This window comes from Cydia splendana, chromosome 15 (assembly GCF_910591565.1).
Source record: "Cydia splendana chromosome 15, ilCydSple1.2, whole genome shotgun sequence".
Taxonomy (NCBI): Eukaryota; Metazoa; Arthropoda; class Insecta; order Lepidoptera; family Tortricidae; genus Cydia; species Cydia splendana.
This window is the reverse complement of record NC_085974.1, coordinates 10,648,010-10,666,927: the sequence shown is the minus strand read 5'-3', so window position 1 is coordinate 10,666,927 and position 18,918 is coordinate 10,648,010. Positions and strand designations below refer to the sequence as shown.

General features: G+C 40.7%; 1 protein-coding gene across 1 annotated transcript; it reads right to left on the bottom strand.

Moving 5' to 3' along the window:
• Nucleotides 1-2,541: 2,541 nt before the first annotated feature.
• On the bottom strand, nt 2,542-18,716 carry LOC134797616 (actin-related protein 5). Its single transcript, XM_063769931.1, has 12 exons — nt 18,534-18,716; nt 18,285-18,450; nt 18,001-18,167; nt 17,446-17,637; nt 16,584-16,814; nt 15,924-16,045; nt 15,695-15,775; nt 14,505-14,666; nt 13,709-13,872; nt 12,670-12,807; nt 3,353-3,507; nt 2,542-2,897 (listed from the first exon to the last, which is right to left on the bottom strand). Exons 1-12 carry the CDS (start codon nt 18,640-18,642, stop codon nt 2,593-2,595), a joined length of 1,992 nt encoding a protein of 663 aa, XP_063626001.1. The 5' UTR covers nt 18,643-18,716; the 3' UTR covers nt 2,542-2,592.
• Nucleotides 18,717-18,918: the final 202 nt, after the last annotated feature.

Genomic DNA, 18,918 nt, shown 5'->3' with positions numbered 1-18,918 from the left:
TATGCCCGTCACTTTCGCACTTACATACTTGTTAGAACGTGACAGGCATGGTGATAAGGGATAAAAACGCGACCGTGCTAAGCCGGCAGGTATAGTAGCAAGGTCGCATTTTTATCGTTAGTCACCATGCCTGTCACGTTCTAACAAGTATGTAAGTGCGAAAGGGACGCGCATAGTGATAGTCGATAAAAATGGAACCGTGCTGACCCCCCGGATGGAAAATAATATCGAGTTATATAAATATGTATTATTTTTTCAATGGTTACGGTTTCGAATTCTTCTAAGGCCCCCTACAACCGAGCGCTTTTTCAACACGCGTTAAAAAGCGCTTGAATCCGTCCACACGCTAAATTCGATTTAATGACCAACGCTTAAAGTCGAAAATCCAACAACGCTTGATAAAAAGCGCCAGCACCATCGTGCGAATAAATACACATGTATCCATTTGTGTCATTCAAACGCTTTTTTGACGCGTGTTGTAAAAGCGCTCGTGCGTATGAGGCCTAAGTAGACTCAGACTGGACTGGAATTTGACTTGGACTAGTACGATATGGTGGTTTAGGCCCATGTCTACAGATTCCCAGTTCTACAGATTCTCTAATTTACAGATTCCCAATTTAACAGATAACCAATTATACAGGTTCCCAATTCTACAGATTCTCTAATCTACAGATTCCCAGTTTAACAGATGACCAATTATACAGGTTCCCAATTCTACAGATTCTCTAATCTACAGATTCCCAATTTAACAGATAACCAATTATACAGGTTCCCAATTCTACAGATTCTTAATTCTACAGTTTCTCATCGCTACAGTATCTAAAAGTAAAGGATGAGTTTAGTTTTCCTGGTTCTTACTGACTGACAATTTGGTATGACCAACTATATCTTATCATATTTTTATCTTCCCAGAGAAAGGCGCTATTATAATAATATTTATTTATACATAGGGATTCCTATATTTTAGGGATCTCGGAAATGGCTCTAACGATTTCGATAATATTTATTATAATTATAATATACTATATTAGAGTAAAATTGAAAATCGTATACATGTTTTCAGATATGACCGTGCTAATGCTGTGTTACATTTATTATTGTAGTAGATACATTATTGTCTGAAGTGCTGACAATCTGTAGAATTGGGAATCTGTTTGACTGGGAATCTGTAAAATTGGGAGTTTGTGGAAATGGGAATCTGAAGAATTGGGAATATGTAGAATTAAGATTCTGTAAAATTGAAATTATGTAGAATTGGGAATCTGTAGAATTGTGAATGTGTAGAATTAAGAATCTGTAAAATTGAAAATCTGTAGAATTGGGAATCTGTAATAGAAATCTGTAGAACTGGGCCTAAACCGATATTGGTGCTCCGTGAGTAGGGGAGAGCGGGGTAAGACGGGGTAGAGGCTTTATTTGGCGATACGACTGACCAACCAGAATCCCGTTAGTGCATGACGATGCGTCGCCATCATGGTAATCAGTTCGCACGGTGACCGGCTAGACAAAAGGTGTCGATAATTATTTATTTGCAAAAAAACGGTTTTTGTCATATTCCTTATCATTTTAATGTTTTATTTGGTTTGTGTTTGTTGCCTTCATATCACCAGCACAAATACAGTGTTAATTTATTCCTATGGACCAGCAATCACGCCAGCAGCTAAGGACTTGTTTGGTTTCAAATACGAAATGGTTTTTTTAACAAAAAAAAAATCAAATTTCATCAGGCACAAGATGGGACCCATTGCCCCTCCGTAGTTATAAAGTGATGAAATTGCAGATTTGAATGTATTTATTTCTACTCTCGTAGAATGGTGAAAACGCATAAAAAGAAAGTCAAATAGAGGAGAATGGTCAGCAGAGGCCATGAAAAAAGCAGTGGATGGTGTTATAGAAGGGAAGATGGGGTACATGTTAGCTACAAAAATATTTTCTGTCCCACAGACGACGACGACGATTCCAATAGCCATCAATTGAAATTTTGTTTAGGCCCTAAAGATACTGTTTATATGAATCATTCCTATAACTCCATCTTGCCCCATAGGAGTATCCCATCTTACCCTACCTAGGGGGCAAGATGGCGGGAAGGGACCTTTTGCCATTTTAATTTTTTTTTTATTTAATTAACGAACTAGAGTTCCTACTAAGTGTTGAGTATGAAAGACTAATAACCAAAGATACAAATAAAAATAACAAAACCTTAAAAATAATTGCATTTTCAGTTTTATTGGACTTGAAACCTTAAGTACCCCGTCATGCCACCCTCTCCCCTATAGCACATGAAAAATTGGTAGGTATACCTATTCCTTGGGTCACGTGACCACCACCATACATGAGACGGGGACAAACGGGTACCTATAATATGCAACGCCTATTATATGCCCGGCGGGGACAAGTGAGAATACACCGGAAAAATAACTTTGCTCTCTTGTTCCTAAAAGCATATGTGACTTTTACATGATAGATAAGGCGACTCTCCGTGTGACTAAGTGAAATATTGTTAAACTGAGAATCTCCTTTCTGGTAATAATAAAACCCATATAGAATTTCGGCTTATATTCAAACACAGAATGAAGACCTACCTTAAAACTACTAACAGTCTACAACTATTTCTTCCTTCACCACATTAGCGTCGCCAGCAGGAGCCAAAGTATTGTCAACAATAGGTGCAGGACTCTTGAAATACTTGTTGCTCGCGTAGTGTTCCTTGAGGTACTCTCCTCCTAGCTCATAGTAGTCTTCTTTAGACACGCACCAGTTTTCAAACTCGTTGCTGCCCGCGAAGTCGCGAGCGCCGCACCAAGCGTCCAGACTTGCGTTTTTAGCGGTGACCACTCTGTGCGTCGATTGGAACGGGCGCATTTCTAGGAGCTCTCTTTCTAGTCTTTCTTTTAAACCTGGAATTTAAAAATGTTGTTTAGCGACTTGGTTTGACTACGTTAGTCCCAGCCCAGATTCCAGTAGCACAACGCGTGAAGGACAGTCGCCAAAGTGAAACCTTGGCTGGACCACTATGGAACTTGATTTATAACGTTAATAAAGTCATAACCTCATGCATGACTGGGATCAATAAGGTTGATCAAACAAATAGGGATAAGTATAAGTGTCTATAGGAACGAGTGATAATTTTAACAGTAAAAGGAGTTACGAAGAAAATAATGCCTAAACCTATTTTTTGACAAAGATAGATATTTTGATCACCTCATTTGCATAGTGTGTCTTCAAGACGAAGTTTGGCTTTGCGAGCCATACCCGGGCCTTCTAAAAACCGGAGAAGATTTATTGATGGAGGCGCTGTCGTCGGATACGGCGAAGAGAGAATTAATTAATTTATTTATTGAATGGTGTTTACCAGGGAATTGCGAGCAGCCCCCCGTAAGGAAGACGTTATTGGCCAACAGCAGCTGGTCCTCGGGGCTGAAGTGCTTGAACACGTACTCCAGGGTCTCCGCCAGACCCGCCTCCAGGTTGCCCATCATCGACGGCTGGAACATCAGCTCTGCAGCCCTATTAATTAAACATACGGTATTTTATGAATTTTCGACTGCGGTTGTCGATTGGTTATGCCTATGCCCCAATGGGAGGAAAGGAACGATATCAAAAGACTTTTACGCCGTAATAGGGTCAAAAATCGATGACGTAATTTATGGACAGCCCCAAACATGCGCGGAAATATTGTCTTTATGTTGTTATAATACGCTGCGAAGCATAGGTGCCTAGGCCGACAAAGAAACTCTTCGGTGCACATCACATGCCCCGCATTAAGCCTCCGCCCAAGCTCGTTTAAATTACGGCGCGCAGTCGGGTAAAAATAGCGTAGATACGATTCGTCTTATACGGGTACAGTAAGTGCCCCAACTTAAGTCCCCACGTTGCCAGAGCCTCCTCCAACCCTAGCAGCCACCGGTTCGAGTCCGAGTCGGTCTAAACTGTGTGTTAAGCTTCAAGTATAGAGACTAGACTCGCTTGAAGGGCTCGATGGCCAGGTGCAGCTGGTGGCGCTGGTCGCTGGGCGGCGGCGGCTCGTGTTCGCGCAGCGCCTCCTCCAACTCTAGCAGCCACTCGTTCGAGTCCGAGTCGGTCTGAACTGTGTGTTAAGCTTCAAGTATAAACTAGACTCGCCTGAAGGGCTCGATGGCCAGGTGCAGCTGGTGGCGCTGGTCGCTGGGCGGCGGCGGCTCGTGTTCGCGCAGCGCCTCCTCCAACTCTAGCAGCCACTCGTTCGAGTCCGAGTCGGTCTGAACTGTGTGTTAAGCTTCAAGTCTAAGAAACTCTGAAGAAAAAACAACCCGCATCAGCACCTGCGCTCGTTCCGGAATCCAGCAGCAACCAAGGAGTAGAAGAAGACACGCGACCCGATCCGCTTTCATCCCTAACCGCTGAGATCCAGCTGATGCGTTTGGACATGAGCAAGATGAACCTTAATCTGCAAAACATCAACTCAAAGTTGGATAAGTGTAACGATAGTTTGGCGGACCTAGAAAATCGTTTAGTTCAGTCGGATATCCGCATTCGAGCTCTCGAAGAACGTGAAGCTGAAAACGACCTTCTTAAGCAAAGAATCTCTCAGCTCGAAAACCAGCTAAACGCACAAGCACAAGACAGATTATGCAATGAGATAGAGATAATTGGCGTGAACGAGTTCCCAAACGAAAATAAAACGGTTCTGGCCTCGAATGTCCAATTCCTTAAATGTCCATTTTCCTCGAATGTCTAATTTCCCGAATGTCCATTTGCTCGAAGGTCCAATTCCCGGAATGTCCATTTGCTCAAAGGTCCAATTCCCGGAATGTCCATTTGCTCGAAGGTCCAATTCCCGGAATGTCCATTTGCTCGAAGGTCAGATTCCTTAAATGTCCATTTTCTTCGAATGTCTAATTCCCGAATGTCCGTTTATCGAATGTGGGGGTTGATGTGCTGTGAGGTTGAGTGATCGGGGGGCTGAGGGATTGGGTCAGTGGCGGGGCGGGCGGATGGATTTAGTTGACAGGAATTATAATTTCCCAGACGGACTCGAGAAAATTCCTGATTACATATTTACTGAAGTAATAGGTACACGAATTTAGTGTTAAACATGATCATGTTTTTCATTCATGCGTCGCGCTCTTAACAATGCGTTGAAACTAAAAATGGTATAATAAAAACTTTTTATAAAAAAAATTAAACCGACTTCAAAAAGGATGAAATAAAATATTATCCTTTTTATGTCTATGCATTACCAACTGATATGTTTGAAGTCGGTGCCAAGCCAAGTAGTAACAATACCAGTCAAAAATAATCAGCTTTATGGCTATAAATCCCATTAGAACTGTACTAATAACTATTATAAATGTGTAAAGAATTCTGTCTGCCTCTTTGTCGCCTTTTCATGGCTAAACAACTAAACCGCTTTAGGTGAAATTTGGCAAGAAGGTAAATTCCTTGAATTGTTTTATATTTTGAAATGTAGTCCTCTGGATAAGGGACGGGAAATAACTCAGTCCCAATCCCACACTTGCGTGCTATAGACTGTTCGAGCATTAGTAAGAAATGCTCTTTAAAAAATACGACGGCAAAAAAATGCATTTATATTTACACTAATGTGCCGACAAATATGGTACGGACTGCGCCAAGAATGTTTGATCGTGTGCTCTGAGGTGTGTTCTTAGGTCCAGTCGACGTCAATGATATGTTTACACTTTTGCACCTTACTCCTTTGTAATAAGGTGAAAAGTGTAAACATATTTTTAACGTCGACTGTACCTACAGAAAGTACGTTCATTGTCATCGTGTAAGGCAATCCAACGTATGTAAATCTTTATCGAATCGCACCAAAGTCATGGTATGCTTCAAAATTTGGCTTGGCACCGACTTCAAACATATCAGTTGGTAACGCATAGACATAAAAAGGATAATATTTTATTTCATCCTTTTTGAAGTCGGTTTCATTTTTTTTATAAAAAATTTTTATTATCTTACTGATCATTAGAATAGCGATAAGAATTGCATGTCGGGTACGACTCTTAGAGTCTGGCTACTGAAATATTACACAATGTTTGGCGGGAAATTCAAAAAATCTTGGGCTGGTCACACTTTGTGTAGTAGGAATTATAGTTTTGATACTAGAAAATATTTTTGATTTTCTGTGCACACGTAAGGTACCTGAGGATATAAGTTAAATATACGTTGACGTGCACTCAAAGTCAGCTCACATAGTTTCTACCACTATGTAAAGTACAGTCAACGATAAACACATAATGTGAACACTTTCTCACCATATACCATTGTAACAAGAAGAAAAATTAAATGTAGTGTAAATAAGACCTATCTCGATAATACCTTAATATTAATCCATCACCAAAAAAAACAACGGGTTGCACTCCGGGAGTGCCGAAGAAGTGAAAACTCAATGAGTAGTCCAAAATGTCTGCAGCACTATGTATAATTGACCCATCCTCCTTTCTATTGAAAAACTTTAGTTCCGAAATTGCTGGTCAGTAAGCTTGTTTAAAATTAGAAATTCAAATTTGTAGCGTTAATTGTTTAAAATTCGAATAGAAATTGTAAAGTTACCTTGCAGACCTCGCATCTAAATATATTTGGTCATGATATTTTGAGTTTTATTCACCAGTACTAGAGTTCACTTTTATTAGCGATTTCATCAAGATGTAGCTTTAATGAATTATATTTGAGTGATATAAAGTTAGAATGTAACTGTGAGATCCTCGTATTTCAACCCAAGATTAGAACCTTTTTTATGTAATGTCATTGAGTTTTTCTTTATTGATTTAAATGCCATCTAAATTAGTGGCCATCTAAACCTTACGGTCACGTGATCGCCTTACGCTGTCTCGAGTTTATCATTTTTTCCCCACCTCAAAAAGTGCCTAGCGCCGCTAAAGAAGTTTTCACTTCAAAAATACATAAGTACTATGCCAAATATGCTAAATGCTAAGTATCAAAATATTTATAGGACACCAACCTTCTAATTTGTTTACATTTGTTTAGGAGTTGTAAACATTGTAGTTTTTCGGTATACAACGCTACACGTCGACTTCGCACATGCACTTGCTAGCTTTTTCAACTCGAACGCGTACTGCTCAATTGATTCACTTTGTTTTTGACACCGAGTAAAGAATCTGTGCCTTTCGATGGTAATATTTTTTTTCGGTGAGAAAAAAGATTCGAATTTATCCAATAAATCCTTTACACTGGCAAATGTACCTTCAAATTGAGCATGTACCTCGCGACACTGCTCACCAATCACATGCAGCAATATGCTCATCTGCACCTGAGCACTTTTTTTAGATAATTCACACGCCTCATAATAAACTTGGAATGATTTTCTCCATTTCTCCCATTCTTTGGAGAGGTTCCCTGATGTAACATTTTCCAAATTATTTGTAAAACTAAACGGTAATGGCGGCGGCAACACAGCTTCCATTATGGCACAAACACTTCTCTGTATGTACGTATATATGTATATTATTGCAATCCAAATGTCTACAAAATCGTAATATCACTACAATTTTCGAGTTTTCAATACCCGTCTCAATTAACGCACGCACTATTTCTACAAAAGGTTCAAAACGGCTGCGCCATGTTAAGGTACTTGGGACGCGACAATCAAACACCAGTTTCTGATCAAGACTCAAGTTCATTTATTGTACGCTTACCCACAACATGCATAAATATAAAGTACCTACAGTCGTCATTATTTACGAGCTTAAATAATAGTTTGCGAACCTCACTCGGTATAGACATTATTAATATTATTTAAAATAAACCCCTTATAAACCGCAAATATTTTCGTATCAGTTTGAGCCATGCCACAAAATAATGCGACAGTAAGCTGCCCGGGCAGCTTCCGATGGGCCCCACTTTTTTGGGCTGATTGTGTATCCTGTTCTCTTATTCTATATCAATGCTTTGAAAAAATGCAACTACTTATTATAAAAATTCAGAAAATAAAGATAAAAGCCATGTTTTATTTTCGTAAAAATATTTTATTTCTTAATTTTCTACAATTTCGTAAATAAACGGTTTTTAGTGTCACCTGAATAGTAGGCCAACAATATGTGGCGAATTTCGTAGGCACACGGACTATTTGTTACTCTACTAGACGTCCAGCCAGGTTCTGATGTTTCATCACAGACGAAACGGTCAATTGGGTCATTAGACATACAAAGATTGGACGTACAGGGAATCAGATATTAGACATTCGGGTAATTGGACGTACGAGGAGGAGGCATTCAAGGAATTGGACATACGGGGATTGGACGTTCAGGTAATTAGACATACAGGGATCGGACGTTCAGGTAATTAGACATACGGGGATTGGTCGTTCAGGTAATTAGACATACGGGGATTGGTCGTTCAAGGAATTGGACGCACGGGGACTGGGCATTTGGAAAATTGGACATTCGAGGCCAGAACCAATAAAACACACATTGTCCTTACTACTGCGATAAAAATGGGCCTTAATCTGACTGAAGAAGACCTGGACTTCGTAACTCGCGTTGGTCCTCGGGGAACTAAGCTACCAGAGTCGGAGGGCAGGCTTCCACGCCCGTTAGTGGTAAAATTTGTTCGCCGCGCCAAGAGGAACGAATTTTTAAAGACCGCCAAAAGCAGACGCAACCTGGACACGAATGCTATCGAAATTAATGGCCCCAGAAGAAAGCTGTATTTCAATGAACGGCTCACCAAAGAAAATCGGGAGTTATTTCGTGACTCTAGGCTGCAGTCTAATAAGGCCGGATACAAGTTCTGCTGGACCAGAAATGGTAGTATATTCATTCGTAAGAAGGAGGGCTGCCCTGAAGTTCCGATTCGGAGCGCCGAAGACCTCGAAAGATGGCTCGGAGCGACATCTGCTGCGATACCCGCCCCCACCGAACAAATCCTGGACGTCGGCGCCTCGACCTACGTTCCCGAAGAAAATTTTCGCACTTCGTAATTGTTCCATTTTTCTGATTATTCTAACACTTCTCTATCCTCATTGCATGATAGCTAATATTTCACAGTCTTTAACACAAACACCTTACAGATACACTAACACGCACACAATGAATAATGCTATCAGTCTCACCACACACTCATATAAGGTTATGACTACGATCAACAATACTTTCCTATGTTCTCTACCAAATCCAACCGCGATAGCTCGCTGCTCAGACAGTAAATGGCAGGAACAAATTCTTAAGCGATTGTATCCTGACTTTCAACTATACGATAATGGGTGACTTCAACATTTTGATTTCAGATATTGATCAGGATGATACGCCCTGCCATGTCATTGACTGCCCAGAGTCATGCGAGCTGTATATTGATAAAAAATTTAACCTGAAAGTACTAACTTACAATATAAGGAGCCTTCAAAAGAACTTTGACCAATTTTTAATATCTTTAACAAGACTTAAACTGGTTTTGGATGTAATTGTCCTGACGGAATGTTGGCTCAATGATGGATCGATTATACCACAGGTAGTTGGATTTCAGGCGTTCCGAACACACAAATCTACAAACAAAGCCGGCGGTGTTGTCATGTACGTAAATAAATCATGGATGCCACAAGTCTCTGAGCCTACTTTTCGTGATGCCGATTGCCTACATGTGGCAGTCAAAAATCGATTTGATGTTCTGGGCATATATCGGTCACCATCGTTCAATGACACCACAAATTTTTCCAACTCGCTTATGTCTACAGTACAGTCAATAAAGCGCTCCCCCTGCGTGATAGTTGCAGGCGACATAAATATAAACACACCGTCAGATAATATCACACAACTCGGCACATGCGCGAACTACCTATGTATGTTAGCGGAACTAGACTTAAAGCAAACAGTGACCAAGCCCACCCGTGGCGATTCTTGTCTGGACCACGTTCATGTCACTGCAAGATTGCCGGCGGCAACGGTCGTTTGTAAATCAGACATCACAGACCACGATCTGATTGTGACAGGTATAAGCACAAAAACGTCAAAACAAATCCAAAACAAACGATTTGTGAAGAAAATTGATACTGAAGGCGTTGAGAATGAACTCCGAAACTTCGACTGGTCCGGAGTTACTTCTGCACTCACATTGCAAGAAGCTGTTAATGCCTTTAATCGACTGCTGCTTGACGTTATTTCCAAACACTCATCATATGTACCCATTAGCCGGTCCAAGTTTTCGATTAAGCCCTGGATGACCCCCGGACTTATACGGTGCTCAAGGCATAGAGATCATCTCCATCAAAAATGCCGCAAAAATCCAAATGATCAAATCCTGAAACAAATCTACACCCGGTACAAAAATTTTCACAACGGGCTTCTACGGAAACTAAAATATAACTACGAATCAGCCGAGCTAGAAGAAAATAAGAATAACCCAAAAAAACTCTGGAATTCAATCAAGAATATCACTTACACGACGAAAATGTACAAAAGCCAACCGAACTAACGCAAATTAAGAGTACAGTTGGCGAATCTCTCGATTACTGTAATCAGTTCTTCGCAAGAGTTGGTGAAAGGCTGGCCAACGATGTGCTTAAAACCACTAACAAAACTCAAGAGGACCTTGCGCGTGAAATGTCATCAAATGTTTCTCCGCCTCAATCTCTGTTCCTAATTGCAACCAACGAATCAGAGGTTGAGTCGATAATAAATAGCCTGAAACCAGATAGCTCTCCTGGTCTAGACGGGATCACAAACCGTCTGCTAAAGGCTATCAAAAGCTACATTATCACTCCCCTTACACACATTTTCAACCTTAGTTTGTCCGAGGGTATCTTTCCTGAGATTTGGAAAGAAGCGGCGGTCATACCGCTATATAAAGCAGGGGACAAATGTAACCCTAGCAATTACAGACCAATTTCTTTGCTCGGGGCTCTCTCAAAAATCCTAGAAAAATTGGTCAGTAAACGCTTGGTCAGTTTCCTGGAAAAATATAACATAATCTCAAATCGGCAGTTTGGCTTTCGCGAAAAAAGGTCGACTGAAGACGCAGTGGTACTCATGACAAAGTTAATATCAGGATACCTCGACAATAACGAAAGCTGCATCGGTGTCTTCCTGGACCTAACCAAGGCGTTCGACACTGTCTCAATCCCAATCCTACTAAAAAAACTAGAACTTCTAGGAGTGAGAGGGATCGCCTTGAAATGGTTTAGCAGCTATCTGTCAGGCCGAACACAGCGAGTCAAGATAGTCCAAGACATAAGTAACCATATGGAAATCGGTTTCGGAGTCCCGCAGGGTAGTGTATTGGCTCCTATATTATTTAATGTTTACATTAATGACATAGCTTCAGGCAATTTACCCAACGCTGATATAATTTGCTATGCCGACGACACGGCAATTATCTTCCACGATCGCAGCTGGACAAATGTTGCTGAAGCCGCAGAGAGAGGGCTGGGTGTTGTAGCTGACTGGCTAAAACGCAGCTTGCTTACACTCAACACTACAAAAACAAAACTCATATGTTTTCATAAAACAAAATCCTCAGCTCCTACTATTTCACCCAGTATCAAAATTCACACTTGTAACCGAACGCAATCACCAACATCTTCCTGTTCTTGCCAGCCGATCGACAGAGCTACTTCCGTAAAATATCTTGGGGTAGTAATTGACGAGAAGCTGGATTTCAAGGAGCACATAAAAACCACAGCAAATCGGGTACGCAAACTTATTTACGTTTTTAAAATTTTACGTAACTCCGCAAACAAATCATTGCTCAGAACAGTCTACATTAGCATCTGCCAATCTGTACTAGCATACTGCATAACTGCTTGGGGCGGAGCATGCAAAACCCACTTGATTTCTCTGGAGAGGGCGCAACGAGCTGTCATCAAGGTCTCCCTTCGAAAACCAATTAGATACGCTACCAAACTAGTGTACAGCGATCTGGATGTCCTCAGTGTTCGTGGTATTTTTATCCTCCGTGTGGTGTCAAGGATTCACGGAGAAGTCTTGAAGTCCTCCAACTACGACTGCATGCTACAAAAACGCACATTCAAAGTCCCAGTTCCCCCAACTGTATCAGCTTTCGCTCAACGTCTGCCTAACTTCATCCATCCGTTTGTCTACAATAAAGTCAACACTAAAATCCTCATCAAAAAATTGACTGTTAGGGAAGTTCAGAAAAAAATATCTTCATGGCTCAGCTCCCTTTCCTACGAGGACATAGAAGAACTTCTAAAAGTTGATAAATAACCACTTTTTCTTTTCACATACACAAACACATACATTTATATATATACACACACACACACACACACACACACACACACACACACATTCACTAGCAAGAATTAACTTGATTGAGTCGCATGCTGATGGATAAGTTTAAATTTTATCTAGGTTAATTTATTTTTTTATTATAATTTAAGATAGTTTTACAATTGTTTGTGTCTTAATTCATTTATTGTAAAAATGTAAAAATAATTTCTGTTAGTAAGTATTTCCCCTTCCTTGGCTTTAAGTTTCAATTGTATAAACTCACTTGAGTCTGGGTTACCTACGAGACAGGCTGAGCCTAGTGTAGGAACCAGAGCAACCTGATATAATATACTTCTTAGCTGAGGTACCTACACTTTGTCAATTGTACATAATTAGGATAATCTTAGCACCCCTGAAAATGTTTTTGTGTATTACCTACAATAAATTTTTGTATTTTTTTTTTTTTGTAAGTATAAACTATACTCGCCTGAAGGGCTCGATGGCCAGGTGCAGCTGGTGGCGCTGGTCGCTGGGTGGCGGCGGCTCGTGTTCGCGCAGCGCCTCCTCCAACTCCAGCAGACGCTCGCCGTCCGCTTCAGAATCAGAGTCTGCTTCGCGGCTGATGCTGGAAGATATATTTTTACTTATCAATTTTTTGAACAAAGGTGGAATTCACTGATCACCTTAGGGTGGTATTCCATCTATCCAATATCTTGGCCCAATGTGTATTTTACCCTCACATTTTCCATAATGACAGAGTGAGACACGCTGAGATTGGACAGGTGGAATACCACCCTTAGCCACAACATGGAGCACGTAAGACTCGCGGTCACCTTAAAGCTGAGGTGGGATTGGAATGCGAGCAATTTTATAACGCTGAACGAGCGTAGTGCGATAAATCTGCAATTCGCGCACATATGTCTATAAGATAGCTGCTGCTTAATTCACTGATTCGCAAAGGCCGCCGCATTTACGCAAACAAATCTCTTCTTCTCAATCTAATTACCTTTGAGAAATAATTATACATTCCGACACATCCGAACATGCATTATTACGAAGTTGAGTCTCCGAGCTGTCCCTAGGCCAACGGTCCGCCGACCCGAGTCCGAGCTTTGCTCGTAGCTTGAATCATGCCGAGCAATACTAGCTCATAATACTCTGACATAGGGTCGTTAGTCGTTACCACAGACAAGACATCCTCCAGACCACAAATATACGGTAGTTTTACTCCATTTTCGAGTCAAGTGTCTTTGTGTGAGGCCCGTGTCTTTGAACGGACCAATCACGGCACGGGACTCGCTCTCTTCGTCCCACGCACCCCTGTATTTTTGGCAGCATCGGTTTCATAAAAAAATTGAAGGGATGTTTACAAAAACAACATAACTGCTTAGAGCGGTTGACACTTTTTTAAGAACATTGTTAATCGTTTCAGGTGTCAACCAGTGTAGTCAGTTATGTTGTTTTTGTAAACATCCCTTCAATTGCTCTAAGCTTCGTCTAGAGGATTCCTAGTGTATGGTCGTTACCTCTTGTAGGCGTCCCAGTCGGAGTCCTGGTTGCCGAAGTCGTCGCCGGCGGCGGCGAGGCGCGAGATGACGCGCATGCGCTCGGCGGCGGCCGCGGTGCGCCGCTTCACCATGGCCGCGCGCCGGGCGCGCCGAGCTTCACGGCGGGAGACTAGCTCGCGATACTGAAACAAAAGAAATCTTATGTTACGCGCCTCGGAATCCCAGGGGGCCTACCGCGAACCACCTTCGACGTGTTGCCTCTCTGTTGCACGTGTAAATTCGTACGTAAGTGTGACATAGGCAACACGTCGAACGTTGTTCGCGGTATTCCCTCAGATGATGATTACTTTACACCAGTGTGTCACTTTAGACCAGTGTTTTAGTGCAGTTGACGTCAAATACGTTTTTAACGTTTTACTATACGTTTACATTTTGTGCCTTATTACAAGGCAGTAAGGTGCAAAATTGTAAACATATCATTGACGTCGACTGTACGTAAATAAAATGTTACTTATGTATTGTTTTACATCTGGTAGAGGTTTAGCGACCCCCTCTAAGGGGGTCACAACCTACAGTTTGAAATCACTGATTTGGTTTCAATCAGTACATATTTTCTAGGACACACCAGCCAAAAAAAATCAAAATTCGTTGGTTAAAAATTTAGGAGAAAGTCTCCTAAAACCAGTTTGGTGGAATTTGGTAGCTGCCCTGTGCCCCATTAAAAAAAACACTCTGTAGACAGACGGACTGATCAACATAACTCAGCACAATTATACAGTTTTTATAATAAGATAATAACCAAAAGAGACTTTACCTTCGTCCTTGTGTCGTTGAGCCAAATCTGGAAAGCTTCAGGGTCCGAAGGAGGTTGGAAGCGCCCGGTGGGACGCACTTCAATGTTTTCGTCGGCCGTCGCCGCCGCCACAATACGCTGCTTATTTTTTTCTATACGCATGTTTAGATTTGTTATTTGTTTCTGTAATAAAGATATACAGGACGTTGGAATAATGATGGGTACCAATTAGAGATGCAACGGATAGTTGTTTGGCCGGATACCGGATATTCGGTCTGACCATCGGCCGAATATTCGGCTGGCGGAACTATACCTACATTTCGGTTTATCAGGTGCGCATTGTGCAGGTTTTGACCTGTTTCCTAGTGAACGTTCGCGCCATAGAAGGTAGGATCGTATAGAAGTGGTACGCGTGCCTCCGTGAGGGACAAAACATACGCAAATGCGACACTGTGATTGGTCGAATTTATTTGTTGCCCACCATTATCCATAAAAAAAAAATGGTGGGGAACAAAAAATGTGTGAGACTGTGATAAGGACAAACAATAATAGCGCTTTCTCTGCTACTCCTACTGAAAGATACGTAAGACTATCCCGTTCTGTCAGTTATCCCCACCACTCATGCCCAATCCAGTTTAATACTAGATTCATGGTTCGCGCGGACTCAACTCTAGGTTTGAAATGAGTGCGCGTGTAAGTCAAGGGAATGTTTAAATTTGTTTTAAAATAATAAACGAGTACGATTATGACCGTGACTGTTTCTTAAATCCAATTTGTTTACTCCGAAATCAAGCAATGTTACTATCAATCTGGCCGGATAGTAGATCACTATCCGGTATCCGGCCGGATATAAAAAAAGTGGCAGGATACCGGATAGTAACCGAATATCCGGTGCATCTCTAGTACCAATAAAGTTGTGTTTAAATACATATTTGTAACATTTTACAGATTACTAATATAGAGAGCTTCCACTATTTATGTATGTATGAGAAGCATCTTAGATTTGGGAGATTTTGCGGCCCCCTCTCCCTCTTAGTGTGATTTGGCTCCAATCACTATTTACGGGAGCCGTTTAGGGGTTGGGAGGTGGGAAATGTAATTACCAACCAAGCCACCTCCAATTATCAAGTATTTTATACCTGAGTATGTCTGATAGATGCCTAAATCTGACTAATACTTGTCCAGATATTCTATTGGTTTTGGGAACCCACCTGGAGGTCCTCATAGCTTTTAAAGTCCAATCCTTTGATAGCCTCGTTGAACTCGTCCGTGTCCCCTCCCTCTATTATATCCTGCAAAAAATTACTTCAAATAAGGTATCGCATTTATTTACTTAAAAAAAAAAGAAAAAAAACGTCAGTTTTATACATATCAGTTTCTATTTTAACTTAACACACATACGCGCTATGGCGCTGCCTATATTTCAATCAAATTATTTACCTGTAATGAAAGTAAATGGCTCAATTGTTCCTCGTCTTCCGCCAGTCTTTCTTCTCTTTTTCTCGCGTTAATTTCCAGTAGCCTCCGAGCCATCTCTTTCTTTCTTTCTTTTTGCTGTTCAGCTGTATGAAAAATAGGTACATTTACAATTTAAAACTCTTGACGGTTTGTAGGGGTGTCTGTATTTTACAAAATCTCATCATAGATGAAAACAGTAGCCCGTTAGACAAAAAACCGGCTAAGTGAGAGTCGGGCTCGCGCACGAATGGTTTCGAACCATTACGCAAAAACAGCAAAAAGATCACGTTTGGGAGCCACACTCAAATATTTATTTTATTTTGTTTTTAGTATTTGTTGTTATAGCCGCAACAGAAATATATAATCTGTGAAAATTTCAACTGTCTAGCTATCACGGTTCATGAGATACAGCCTGGTGACAAACAGACGGACGGACAGACGGTCAGCGGAGTCTTAGTAATAGGGTCCCGTTTTTACCTTTTGGGTACGGAACCCTAAAAAGCAATAAAATTCAGCCGTTTATTGTTAGCCTATTTTTGATTGACACCTAATAGACCAGACCTATGATACAGTGTTTCTACAGGATCTCTTTATTGCGTCATATTATAAATGCAGTACTTAATATATTCTAACAATTCTTACCTGTCAAACCCGACGAGCTAGTTGTCTGCACGTAAGGCAGTTGTATCTTCTTCACATTGGCCTCATAGTAGTCAGGGTTGGCCCACTTCTTGATTTCCTCCTGATAGTCCAGGGCTATGGTGCAGTGTTCTTGCAGGATTTCTTCGGCGCGCGACATCGTGATGGCGTTCGCGTGGACCGGGTACTTTAACTGGAGAAGTTTGTGGAGGTAGCTGACCATCTCACTGCCACCTGTTTTAATATATGATAATAATAATTTTGTCAGATAATGATTAGGCTTCTAGTTGATATTATATTGTGGTTATTGTTGTCATCATATGGTACCCCATTGGTACAGAGGGCCTTCTTGAGACGCCACCATCCGCTTATGTCCTGTGCCTCGCGCTCCGTGTTCCTCCAACTCAGTCCGCTCATATCATAGCATATTGTGGTGCTCTTTAGTAATTTTAGGTGGATACACAGAAATGGGTGAATGAAACAGCCAAATCTTTTTTTCGCGATTTCGGGGTTGGTCCCATAGTAAAAGTTGCTCAGTATAATCCCAAAACCTCCCTGACAACGAGAATGCACTTATTTTTTGGCCACCGTGTATAGCCCTTGAGGAAAAGCATAACTACAAAGTGTAGGTAGGTGCTGAGAGATAATTATCAAACTTGTTATAGAATTTCGCCTGTGCAGGGTACCACAGTTCACACTCACATTTCTATAAAAAAAATCATTGGTTTATGATTAATGATTATGATTTCCACATAATACTATAAAAGCTTGGCTTTATGGCACCTTAAAAATGGAGATAGCACTTTGAAAATAGATATTATTTGTCTGCATTAAATTTTCTGTTTAATGCTTGAGGGACCCATACCTAAATTAATTCTCCTTGCATGCTCCTCAATAACCTGTCCCCTTATAACAGGAATGATGTGTATAGTGTGGTAGCCGCAGTTAACAATGAGAGCAGTGTCCCCGATGTCATTCCTGTACATGCTGAACAGGGAGTCCACTCCGTAGCTCACCGCCGGCACGCCGTAACCTTCAAAGAGCAGCTCGGACATCACTGAAATTGAAGATAATATTATTGTAGTAGGTGAAAAAAATTGTGGGGGATTACAAGAAAAGGGGAAATCTTGGCAGGACCTCAGAACCTTCTCAAGAAATATGAAAAAGAAAACAAAAAACCTTAAAACAGCCTTCATTCTATTATGTCAAAGTAACAAGTTTGTATACATAAGTACTTACTTGAATTTTGACGTAAAATTTTTAATAACCATACACAGCTACTTAGACAAAAGGCAAATCCAGTTTTTTTACCCATACAGCAGTTAATAAATGCAATTAAAGAAACCAAGCACACACAAAACAAAAAATATACCATGCAAATAAAAAAGATACACAGCATACATTATAGGAAATAACTTACACTGTCTGCAGTAATTTGGGGTAACAAAAGCTTCCGTCATTACAATAGGATGGGGCACACTTCCTTCATTGTCTATGCCCAAGTGGGAGAATATATAGTCACAGACTTGCTCCTGCACCTCAAAATGAGTCACCACATTCTTATCAAATTGTGTTTTTAACTGGAATCTGAAATTGTAATTTACACATAAAAATATTTTTATAAGGAATCTTAACAACAACAGACACAAACATATTGTGTATACTTGTTATAAACAATACTTTTTAAGTTATATTGGTCTGTACCTCACTGCTTCTATGTTGATAATATCATTTCCGATTTGTATTGGCGGCGTTACCGGCGGTTCAGCATCTTTCTTCACTCTATCTTTGCGAGGCCTTGCTATTAAATTTTTGAATATTAAATGAGGTTCCTCGTATATTGACCAACCCACGCGGCACTGGTACGATCCTGATAGAATTTTCCAGTTATAAAACATTTGTAAATAAAATAATAACTTCCATAAAATATAGATACTACAAACAACAACTTACCATTATCAATAACTAAAGGTATATGCCCAAATTTTAACGTAGGCTCATATTCATGCACTACGTCTGGTACTGTTTTGTAGTCTTTTAAAATTAAAACGTTGCTATCCATTATTTTTCACTAATTATTTAAATATTTATTTAAAGCAAAGAAAAATCAACAGCGATACAAACCAATGTCCGTACACCGTGTAATGTCAATGTCAGTGTGACATTACGTTTTTTTTTTTCGTCCATCAGGGGCCCTACCGTGAAAATCGAACGATAGAGCGCCATCCGCACGTAAATTAGTTCGAACGAACCAACTGAAGCCTACCGGGAAACTCTTTCGTTTTGGCTTACGTCTTTCGAATCCATAGAATTGACCGACGTGAATGGAATGAACGAA